This window comes from Myotis yumanensis, unplaced genomic scaffold (assembly GCF_028538775.1).
Source record: "Myotis yumanensis isolate MYYU_CA2020_CCGP unplaced genomic scaffold, mMyoYum1.0.hap1 SCAF_9, whole genome shotgun sequence".
In the NCBI taxonomy this organism is placed as follows: Eukaryota; Metazoa; Chordata; class Mammalia; order Chiroptera; family Vespertilionidae; genus Myotis; species Myotis yumanensis.
The window spans coordinates 27,665,002-27,677,869 of NW_027223760.1; the positions used below are offsets into that span (position 1 = coordinate 27,665,002).

General features: G+C 36.5%; 1 protein-coding gene across 5 annotated transcripts in view; it reads left to right on the forward strand.

Moving 5' to 3' along the window:
- Positions 1–12,868, forward strand: part of AGBL3 (AGBL carboxypeptidase 3) — a 69,043-nt gene that overhangs the window by 11,653 nt on the left and 44,522 nt on the right. Inside the window, exons 5-7 of one of the 5 annotated variants that reach the window (XM_070423939.1) lie at positions 6,435–6,542; positions 10,240–10,378; positions 11,351–12,130. The exons of 1 other annotated variant lie outside the window; for it this stretch is intronic. In XM_070423939.1, coding sequence (XP_070280040.1) covers positions 6,435–6,542; positions 10,240–10,378; positions 11,351–12,130 — 1,027 coding nt within the window. Of the gene's footprint in view, positions 1–6,434; positions 6,543–10,239; positions 10,379–11,350; positions 12,131–12,868 lie in introns of those variants that run through there. 3 more of the 5 variants (XM_070423938.1, XM_070423937.1, XM_070423933.1) reach the window with 3 other exon arrangements.

Below are 12,868 nucleotides of genomic sequence, written 5' to 3' on the forward strand. Positions count from 1 at the left end.
ACTTTAAAATAGGAGAAAATATTTTCAGTCGAAAGCTAAGCAAGTTCTTAGAATTGACACCAAAAACATAATTAATAAAAATGAAAAATTGATAAGTTGCACTTTATCAAAATTAAAAGCTTTTGTTTTATAAGAGATCTTGTTAAGAGGAAGAAAATACAAGAGGAAGAAGAAAAACAAAGGGTAACATGTACATGCCAACTGATTCTGTTCCTTTTTATGAGGAAAAAAGCTTTCCCCAAAAATTTCACCAGTAATCTTTTTACATCCCTTTATATTATGTGGCTACTCCTGGCCACAGTGAAGCCTGGAAAATTGGGGTCTTTAGTGGATCTCATGCCAACCTCACACAGGTTTTTTGTCATAAAAGCAAACAAGAAGAAAGACTGGATATTGGGAGGGCAACTAGCAGTGTATGCAACAACTGCAATTTTGCAGGCCCTTCTATTCCTAAACATTTTTTGTTCATGTAACAGTGAATTAACTTGAACTAGTACTTGATGCTGCATGTGGAAATGGCTCATCCTGGTAACTAAAGTCACACAGTCTGCCCTATGACAAATATTCATCTTTGATATCAACCACTTAAGACAAAATTAAGTGGCTCCTTGGCACTACTGCACTTTTCAATGTGCTGAGAAGCCTTTTGGAGGAATATCTACATTTTGTATATCCTTGGTAAGAAGCATGCAAAGCTTTCTGGCAGATAACTCAAATGCAGAACAAACATCACCATGATTGAGAACACTTAAAGGCTTGAATATTCTAAAATTTGAGGATGTATGTAACTGTCCTGAGAAGCCTGTGCCAGAAATCTAAGAGTATGTAATTATTAAATTAAATGAGTCAATTGATTATTGTGTAGATATAGACTAATAAAGGATGTCAATGAGTTAGATAATTTAGCTGTAACAGATAAATGCCTGGAAACACAAGACTGCTAAAACTGACTCAAGAGGAAACAGAAAACATAAATAGGTATATACTAAGTAGAGAGATTGAATTAGTAATAGAATAACTACCCACAAAGAAAAGCCCAAACTCAGATAGCTTCATTGCTGAATTCTGCCAAACACTTAATGTTTGAAACAGCCTATCAAAAGTTTCTACCAGTTCTTCATAAACTTTTCCAAAAATAGGAGAGGAGGGAAAACTTTAGGAAACTAGTATTACCCTGTATACAAAGCCAAAACAAGATATCACAAGAAAACTACAGACCAATATGTATTATGGATATAGATGCAAATTTTCTCAACAAAATACTATTCAACTGAATCTAGCAACACATAAAAAGAATTATTCAACATGACCAAGTAGAATTTATTCAGAAATTCAAGGTTAGTTTAGCATTCAAAAATCAAATAACGTAATTGATGTAATGAAATAAACTAATGTAATATAGCATATCAATAGAATAAAAAACAAAAAGTATATCTTCTCAGTAGCTACAGAAAAAGCATTATTTAAAATCCAGCACCCTCCTCTGGTGAAACTGCTGACTTTGAAGCTTTGATAATTTCTGGAGACTAAATAATCTGGCCTTGGTTTTTGGTTACCAAAGAAAACAATCTTCTGAATCCTAAGGACCAAAGATATGCTAACCACATATTGACCCAATGCTGATGTAACAGGATCCCTACTCTCCACTAGTTTTGATGAGCCAGCCTTGTGAAATTAATAGCTGGAACACTGCTAACTTCTGGAAACTGCTGCAGCTGAGAGATCATGGACATCTGCCAACAAAGCTGCATTGTCACATTGATATACACTTCATAAGTGACATGTATGTCAGAATCAACATATGTGTCAAAATCAGCATGTGTCAGAATCAACATGTCAGAATCTGTATATGCCAGAATAGAAACATACCAACATGTGTCAGAATAAACATGTGTCAATTGGTTATTGTGTATCAGTTGACATGTGTGTCAGAGCGGCATATGTGTCAGAATTGACCTGTGTCAGAATGAACAGATGTGTCATGATTAACATGTATCAGAATTGGTGTGTGTCAGTGAACATGTGTGTCATACTCGGTGCACATGTCAGAATTGATGTGCATGTCAGAGTGGTCAATGTGTCAGAATAAACACATGCCTCAAATTTGACACATGTCTGTCAGGATCAACACACCTGTCAAAAGCAATATGTCGAAATTGATGTGTCAGGTTTGGCATATGTGTCAGAATTGACACATTTTGTCACAATGAACATGTGAAACTGATGTCACAATCAGCATTTGAAAATTGATATGTGTCATAAGTGACATGTCAATAGTAGCATGGATGTCATAAGTGACTTATGTGTTGTAGTGGCTTACATATTATTGGTGACATACATCGCAGTTGACATGTATGTGGCTAACATCTGTAGAGCATTTCACTGTTCATAAATTTTTTTCAGAAGTCATAATTTTAAGTGTGGATGTGGTTCTCGATAAAGTTATTATTCAATAAGCTGCTTACAACTTTTTTTAATTGAGGTAAAATTTACATCACATAAAATTAACCATTTTAAAGTGAACAATTCAGCAGCATTTAGTACTATTTTTGTGTTGTGTAACTATCACCTCTCTCTAAATCCAGAACATTTTCATGCCCCCCTCCCCAAAAGAGACCCTATACCTATTAACCAATCATTTCTCATTCTTTCCTCCCACAGTACAATTACTAATCTGCTTTTTGTCTCTGTAGATTTTTCTATTCTGGACATTTTCAATTATACAATCAGACAATAAAAATATATATAAAATAAAATCCAGTACCCTTTCATGTAAAAAAAAATTAGGAAGAGAATGGAAAATCCTTGCTATGATAAAGAGCACCTATGAAACCTCACAGCTAATATTATACTTAAGGCTGAAAGAATGGATGCTTTCCCCATAAGGTAAAAAACAAGACAAAGATATCCACTTTTGCCACTTCTATACAACATGGGAATGGAGCTTCTAGTCACAGTGATTAAACAAGAAAAAGAAATAAAAAGCATCCTGGTTAGAGAGGAAGAAGTGAAACTATTTCTGTTTACCAATGACATAATCTTGTATATAGAAACCCTCAGCAACCCACTGAAAAACAATTATAAGAACTAGTAAATGAGTTTGGCAAGGTTGAAAGATAAGATAAATATTTTTAAAAATCAATTATATTCCTATACATTTATAATGAATAATACTATAATGAACTTAAACAGTTTCGTTCACAATAACATCAAAAGAATAATATAGGAATAAATTTAAGAAAAGTGTAAAACTTATACTCTGAAAACTACAAAACATCGTTGAAAGAGAATTTTTAAAATCTAAATAAATGAAAAGACACCTATGTTTGTGGATCAGAAAATTTACGATTGTTATGATGGCAATTCTCCCCAAATTAATCTGCCAGTCCAATACAATTTCCATCAGAATACTACGTGCTTTGTAGGAACTGACAAACTGATTCTAAAATTGATATGGAAACTCAGGGAATTTAGAATAGCAAAAAAAAAATAGTGAAAAAGAACAGTTTGAGATTCACAATTTTCAAATTCAAAACTATAAATTAACAATAACCAAGACGGTGTTTACTATCATGAAGATAGGAATATAGATGAATGAATCTAATTGAAAGTCCAGAAATAAACCATGTTTGTGGGCAACTTATTTTCAACAAGGGCATTTTTTCTGTTCAATCGAAAAAAATAATCTTTTAAGCAAATGGTGCTGGGACAACTAGATAAATAACACACCATATGAAAAATTAACTTAAAAATGAGTCAAACTCTTAGAAGAAAACAGAAGTAAATCTTTCATTGAATCTGACAATGGATTCATAGCTATAACATCAAAAGCACAAGTAACAACAACAAAAATGGGTCAATTGGATTTCATCAAAACTTTTGTGCTTCAAATAAAACTATCAAGAAAATGAAAATAGAACCAGCAGAATGGGAGAAAATAATTGCAAGCTATCTGATGAAGGGCTTATATAGACCTCTTACAACTCACACTAAAAAAGACAAATAACTCAATTTAAAAAGTGCAAATGATCTGACTAGACATTTCTCCAAAGAAGATAAACATGGCCAATGAACACATGAAAAGATATTCAGCACCTTCAGTTATCAGGGAAATACAAATTAATAACAGTAACACACACTATGATGACTGGAATGAAAATCAGATAACAGGTGTTGATAAGAATGTAGAGAAATCAAAATCCTCCTTTGATGATGGGAATATAAAATCATTCAGCCTTTTTGGAAAAGTTTGGCACTTCTTCAGAAAGCTAAACAGAATTATCATAAAAGTACTTTGATAAGCTGCAAACTTGACCCTATTGTAGATTCTCCAGTTTTAGTGTTAAGAGTTTCATATTTCTTACTATTAAGACTACTCATTCTTAAATAATTAAGAACATAAACATTAATTAAAAAGTCTCTTTTTTTAACTGGGATGTCAGGCTGTCGTGTATCTCTCGATGGTAAGCATACACCAAGGCAAGTAGCAGAAATTCCCAAAGTTTTCAGAAGCAATGCTGTGTTATCAGTTCATGATTAATTTTGATTTGAGTCCATTAAGGTTTTCAACTAAGAGGATCAGTTTTAGTTATAATTTTCTTTATTGTTTATTATCAATTTATTTGGTTGTGTATTCAGTTACTGACAAAGTGTACTGATGCACATTGACATCAATATTTTAATCTATGCTTTCTCTGTAGCTAGACTTGACTCTGATTAATTATGTCAGATATACTTATGTTGCTAAAGAAGTTGTATACATAATCCCCAAAATGTTTGTCCAGGAACACTTCTTTATTACCACCAAATTGTTTTTTTCTTCTTACTGTTTCAATGACTATATTCGGGATTATAGAGGCTGACTCCCTCTATAGGAATATATTTATTACCAGAACCAAGCATAGTCTGAAACACACAAGCCAATGATAAAAGAGTAGAATAGTGAGTCATCATCAAATTCTTGTTCTACTAAAAAGTGAGAACAACTTGGGTAGTTGGACTGTGAAGTCATTTTCTCCAATCAAATAGATCATAGACAAATATAAATCATGCATTTGAGCATGGCTCAGACAACTTTTAAGAAACTTGGTCCTAAAAATAATGAAGAAAAGGAAAGCTAGTATAGCTAAAGAAGTTGGGGGTCCAAGGATAGCCAGCCTTTCTTTGGGGAGACAGAAGACACTTTGTGCCAGGCCAGCACAGCCAATGGTTCGGTGAGTGGGGGCGGGGGGGGGGGGGGGGGGCGCGAAGGATGTAGAAACAGCAGACAGAATAAGCTGGGTCAGTGATGGTGAACCTATGACACGCGTGTCAGAGGTGACACGCGAACTCATTTTTTTGGTTGATTTTTCTTTGTTAAATGGCATTTAAATATATAAAATAAATATCAAAAATATAAATCTTTGTTTTACTATGTTTGCAAATATCAAAAAATTTCTATATGTGACACGGCACCAGAGTTAAGTTAGGGTTTTTCAAAATGCTGCCATGCCAAGCTCAAAAGGTTCGCCATCAGTGGTCTAGGTGGATCTCCTGTGCGTGGCTGTGGCCACAGAGAGGGATCCAGAGGGCAAGCTGAGCCTTTATTTTATAGCCAGAGGTTAACAAGGGAGTGGTCACCATAGTTGCAATGTTCTTGTGAGTTTCACTTGTTTTAGCAGCACTTGCTGCACCTCCCACAGCCCATTAGCTACTCAGATAGGATCTAGGGCCGCCGTGGACAAACTACGGCCCGTGGGCCGGATCCGGCCCGTTTGAAATGAATAAAACTAAAAAAAAAAGACCATATCCTTTTATGTAATGATGTTTACTTTGAATTTATATTAGTTCACACAAACACTCCATCCATGCTTTTGTTCCGGCCCTCCGGTCCAGTTTAAGAACCCATTGTGGCCCTCGAGTCAAAAAGTTTGCCCACCCCTGACTAGGGAGACTCATAAGGTCAAGCTTAATTATGCAAAGAGGGCTGTGCCCTCTAAACTGGGACTTGTTTGTGGCTTTGCCAACAGGTCAGTCAGAGGCTTAACCCTATAGCCGCTCCCTACAACACTTGAACATGTTTATAAGCTTAGGAGACAACCATTATCAGGCAAGATGCTGAAGATGAAGGGGAAGGGAGAATAAAAGATGGAGCAAGATTCCCAGAGGTGGATCAGAAAGATATCAAGTGCCCAGGAGAAATAGAACTGTAGTATAAAATCTATGACACTAAATACTCATGAACTATTCACTATAATGATTTAGATCAAGGTGCCAGTGAAATGTTACAGTGTGACAATGTTCATTACTGCCAATGAATCCTTAGTAAAATCTAGCCCCTTACAAAACTCTAAATTTTAGCCTAGACCTATCAATAAACAACTTTAAAATGTATAATAAAAATTTCCTGTTTTGTCACATTTAAATAATGTTCTCTCTTTTATATATATGTATAGATACGACTCCTCCTTATTCTGAGCCAGTGTACATCCCAACAGGCCTAGAGATCGAACCCATTTATTCAAACTCCAAGGAAGATACAGTAGTTTATCTAGCTGAAGATGGTGGGTACATAATGAAATACGTTGCTATACAAATGTAATTTGGTACCTGGGCTAACCTCTTAGTTATATTTGTTTTGCTGATTATAGTGAAAATTGCAGATTACCAGGAAATCCCTGTCCCCATAAAAATGTTGGTTAAGCCCTAGCCGGTTTGGCTTAGTGGATAGAGCACCAGCCCGCACACTGAAGGATTCCAGTCAAGGGCACATACCTTGATTGCAGGCTCGATTCTGTCCAGGAGGCAACCAATCAGTATGTCTCTCTCTCATCAATGTTTTTCTCTCTCTGTCTCTCCCCCTCCACTGTCTCTAAAAATCAATGGGAAAATAGCCTCGGATGAGGATTAACAAATATATTTGGTTAATATTGGTCCAAATGTTGATTTAGTGCTAATTATATTCTTGAAGGTATATTTCAGTTCATGTAAAGTTACTTTAAAATAAAAGATCATATTGGCCATTAGAATGGGGTCATATTTAGAAGGAATTAGGCTTCACATCAATTTTCAAAGGTAAATCCAGTGGGGTGCTCTGCAACTATTGTTGCCTCTCTGTTAACAGGTCATTTTCATGCAATCTCTCAGATGTGTGGGGTTTGCTTTTTTCCCATTTCATGCCAGTTTGGTGGGAATCCTATCTTTAAAAGAGGAACGCACCCACATTGCAAATAACATCTAAGATATATCTCAGAAAGGTGATCTATATTTGTACTTTGAGAGCTCTAGTAATCAAAATCTTATATCCACTTTATGATAGGATATGCTGATAATCAAACATAGACATCTCAGCCTATATCCTAAACTGTGCTACTCCTGATACACCAACATGAGGAAGTATGGGACTCCTGCACAATGTCACCATCAGAGTTCTATGTCTTACAGTAGATGTTAGATACCTTCCAGGAAACATACGTATTTTATTTAAAGGGCTGGCAAAACAGATAAATTCACAGGGATTGTTTCCTGTAGAGTAAGCAATTCTAGAAATCATTTACTCACATATTTTTTAACAGCTGGAGTGAGAGAAGCACCTCTGATTTTTCTAATTTGATTTTAAATATTCTTATGGCTAAATTTTCAAATATTTGCATGGCTAGTAGTAGAACTTCTACACATAACTTAAATGAGATCTGATAAAAAATTGAAATAGTCAGGGTCTTGTTGGGAATTGGTTGGCATACTTGGAGTAATTTTTATTAGTTCAGTGTAAGTATAACTTAGAATGGACAGAGGTAAGGGAAACGAGCAAGGGATGGTGAAACAACATAAGACTATCAACAGAGCAGAACCATTATATTTCCTTGGCCTGAAAGGGTAGACTGATAGATGGTTTTTAGACCTGTAGCTGTTGGATGGGGAAATCCCCAAACAATTGGCTATATAGAATTCTGGTGGACAACTTTTCTTTCAAAGATTTATTTCTTTAAATATATGTTCCATGTCTTGTGACATCTGTTGTCTTTAATAAAAGCCATCCATAATTTATATCATTGTTCCCTATTTATGGTGTGTCTTTTTGTCTCTGGCTGTTTTCAGCAAATCTAAGCTTGGCCTAGATTTGGTTATCTTTATATTTATTCTGCTTGGAGTTTCCTGATCTTATTGGATCCATTGACTAATAGAGTGCTTTCCCCCACCCCATTTGAGAAAATTTCAACCATTATTTCTTCATATACTTTTCTATACTATTCTTTCTTTTCTGCCCTTTGGAATTCCAGTTACATATATGTTGGATTTCTAGCTGTGTCCTACATGTCCCTGGATCTTTGTTGGTTTTTTGTCCTCCTCTGTCCTTGAATTTTTGTTTTTAAGCTCACAGTCTTTCGTCCACAATCTTCAGTATGTCTTTTAAGCTTACTCTATAGCGCACTGAAGGATTCCAGTAAATCTTTCATTTCAGTTATTGCACTTTTTACTTCTAGAATTCCCATTTGATTTTTTTAATAGTTTCCATTTATATTATTCTGCTTCTTTATTATCTCTTATCTTTTCCTTTAAGCCTTTAAACATGTTTTCTTAATCCTTTGTAAATCCCATCTAAGTTATCTCGAGGGGTATGTGTGTATGTGTGTGTGTTTCATGATGGATCATATTTCCCTGCTTTTCTGCATGCTTCGTAATTTTTTTATCATATGCAAGACATTGTGAAAGATATGTTGTAGGAGTCTATATTGTTTTTAAAACTTATGTTGAATTTTGTTCTGGTAGGCAGCTAAATTGCTGGTAAGTGGTTCTATATCTTTCTGGCTGGTTTTATTTATTTATTTATTTATTTATTTATTTATTTATTTATTTAGTAGGGCTGATTTATTTTCATTTTGTCCTTAGTTCTAGGTCATGGCCTTTACTCTTAGATGTGGTTCTTATGCCTGATGTGCAGCTTTCTAGAGTCATGATGAAATGTCTGAGGAGCTTAGTGCAATCTTTCCATTCTGGATATGTTGTAATTCCAGTATATTCTATAATTGTATATCCTCTATTATCTCACCTCCTAATAGCACTCTTTCCTACCTTACTTACTCTCATCCTCTGCTTACACAGCCAAGCCCTCAGCAAAGGACTGGGGAAAAACCATGTAGACTGTTGAGACCCTCTCTCTATGTAGCTGTCTTCTCTCTCGTGCCCTGCCTCACAAATTCCAGCAGCCCCAAGCAACATCTTGCCTCCTCAGCCCAGCAAGACTGTTACACTCTTCATAAGTGCCTCCTTCCTGAGGTATGGTTAGAAAGTACTCACAGGAAGAAAACCAGGGTTAAGCATGGGCTTATTTGGTGTATTTATCTTTTTTTCAAGAATCCTATATAGTTCTGGTCTATGTATTGTTCAAAATTATGAAAAGAAGTTAGCTTATATTCCTTATCCAGTTTTATAGTCATTTATAGTGAAAGGTCAAGTTCAGAATCAATTATCCTATATAATAAAAGCCTAGGTGGCGTCGCACGACACCTCGTGTGACATCATCACAAGATGGCCGCCACAAGATGGTCACCACAAGATGGCTGGCAGGGGAGGGCAGTTGGGGGCGACCAGGCCTGCAGGGCAGGGCAGTTGGGGGCGATCAGACCAGGAGTGGAGGGCAGTTGGAGGCCATCGGGCTGGCAGGGGAGGGCAGTTGGGGGCCATCGGGCCAACAAGGTAGGGCAGTTAGGGGTGATCAGGCCAGCAGGGGAGCAGTTAGGCATCAATCAGGCTGGCAGGGGAGCAGTTAGGGGGTGATCAGGCTGGCAGGCAGAGTGGTTAGGGGCAATCAGGCAGGCAGGCAGGCGAGCAGTTAAGAGCCAGCAGTCCTGGATTGTGAGAGGGATGTCCAACTGCCGGTTTAGGCCCAATCCCTGTGAGTCCCAGATTGGAGAGGGTGCAGGCCGGGCTGAGGGACAACTCCCCACCCACCACCCCCACCCCCACCCTCACCCCCACCCCTGCACAAATTTCATGCACCAGGTCTCTAGTTTCATATAACCATAAGTGGAATGATTATTCTTAATGTGAGTAGCACATGAATCTATTTTAGGCATTGCTTTTCTTGTCAAGTACTCTTAGATTTTCTTGCTTCAACATAAATCTATTACTGGTATCAAATTACTTTACAAATTAAAATTCTTAGTGCCACTTCACTTATACTGTGGCTGCAAGCTCTATGCAGAATAGCCTATACTTTAGACATGGCTTGATATATTTATGGCCCATTTCTCTCATCAGCTTACAAAGAGCCGTGTTTTGTATATTCTCGAGTTGGGGGCAACCGAACAGCCCTGAAGCAGCCTGTGGATAATTGTGACAACACTTTGATGTTTGAAGCAAGGTTTGAGAGTGGTAATCTACAGAAGGCAGTCAAAGTGTAGGTTTTAATTATGTTTATTTGAGGAACTAGACCATCAACTATTTATTAGTTTCTGTATTTGGTACGTTAAAATCTTAGTATCCATCACTGAACTTAACTCCTTGAAGTATAGATGGTAATTAGAGATTATCTTGGGGGTGGATATGAAAGGTTCAAATAATTTTGATATTTATGCTTAAAGTAAGCATATTTATGCGTTTTCAGTATGCCAGTATGAATTGTCTCTGTCTCTCTCTCTCTCTCTCTCTCTCTCTCACACACACACACACACATACACACACACACACATACACACACACTGCATTGTGCTGAGAACAGAAATTACTTGGTAAAGAAAAAAGTCACAACTAACCAAGTAAGTTTGATGTATGTACATATTATAAATAATACACAGTAAAGTTATTTTAGCCTTTATATAAGTATTCTCAATGACTCAGTATGGGAGATACAAATAGTGATCATATATCATCCTCAAAGTATTTACAATTTTATAGTCTGTCATATTAATGTCTATTTATTTTTAAATGTTCTCAGTAATAGTTATATCATATCCCTAGAATTAGAATCTAATAGAAAACAGAAATACATATCTGAAGTAAAAAAGAAATATTGGACTTTAACTCAGTTTAAGAACTCTTTAATCATTTTTATAGGAAACATAATCGGAGTGAAAATATAATTTTTATCAAATCTCAATTTTATGTGCTCTCTTCAGTAATAATAAAAAGGCTTTAAAATAAAGCATAGAAACAGTTTCACATCCAATAAAAGGAAATTTCAAAACTTTATCTTTTGCAATTACTTGCTATTTAGGATACTGCCTAAATAAACATTGTCCAAACCCCCCACCCCCCTACCCCCCAAAAAACCTTTCTGTGAATAGGTAAAACTAATTTTCCTTATTTATTTAAAACCAAATATCATTTTTACATTTGTATGTGCTTTTCCCCTTCCTTTCTTATGTATTAGGGCAGAATATGAATACCAGTTGACTGTGCGCCCTGACCTCTTCACAAATAAACACACCCAGTGGTACTATTTCCAAGTCACTAATACCCAAGCAGGAATAGTCTACAGATTCACTATTATCAATTTTACCAAGCCTGCTAGTCTTTACAACCGGGGTATGCGCCCATTGTTTTATTCTGAAAAAGAGGCCAAGACTCATAATATTGGCTGGCAGAGAATAGGAGAGCAAATCAAGTATTACAGGAACAACCCCGGGCAAGATGGGCGCCATTATTTCTCTCTTACGTGGACATTTCAATTTCCACACAGCAACGATACCTGCTACTTTGCTCACTGCTATCCGTACACTTACACCAACCTGCAAGAATACCTTTCTAGCATCAATAATGACCCAGTACGGTCGAAGTTTTGTAAAGTACGTGTCTTGTGCCACACGATTGCTAGGAATATGGTGTACATTTTAACGATCACCACCCCCTTGAAGAACCCTGACTCAAGAAAACGAAAGGCAGTGATTTTGACTGCAAGGGTACATCCAGGAGAAACCAACAGCTCATGGATCATGAAAGGCTTCCTAGATTTTATTTTAGGAGACTCACGTGATGCACAGTTGCTTCGGGACACTTTCATCTTCAAGGTGGTACCCATGCTGAATCCCGATGGTGTGATTGTAGGAAATTACCGGTGTTCCTTAGCTGGACGGGATTTAAACCGTAACTACACCTCTCTCCTGAAGGAATCATTCCCTTCTGTTTGGTATACCCGGAACATGATCCACAGGTAAAATAAGCCTCAAATTACCTCTCTGCTTATTTAGTAAACATGGGAGTAAGAATTTTGGTCCCACAATCCCACTCATGTTACTCTCCATTTTCTTAAGATAGTTTGACTATACTTACTTAATTTTTCCCCCATTCTTCCTAACTCTGCTCCTATAGCTTTCTGGCATTGTGCCACAGGATTCACTAACCTTTCATTAAATAATGATACCGACTCTAAGACATCATAATGGCTCCATGAAACTAATAGTTTGCATATCCCAAATTTGATTTCTTGGTAAAGCTGATGGTAGCACTGATGTTTACCTTGGGATCCTTGAATCCCTTATATGTGAAAATTAATTACATCTTATAGAGCCTTCTGGCACTAATGTTGATCATATATTGCTCTATGATGAGTCTTTTGATTAACAGGTTACCTAGTTATTTAAAATTTTCATAAATAATATCCTTATTTGCCCCTAGAAAAATTGAACAACTTTAAATTTTCCAAAGAATTCAGAACAGTAAAATGCACATAATATTTAAAATTTTTGTTGAATGATTAGATTAAGTGTATGGAACTGGAGATAAACATATCAGATTGGAATCCTCATTATATTATTTGCTAACTGTGTGACCTTGAGCAATTTAAAAACAAATATAGCCCTAGGCAGTTTGGCTCAGTGGATAGAGCATCGGCCTGCGGACCTAAGGGTCCCGGGTTCGATTCCTATCAAGGGCATGTAGCTCAGTTGCA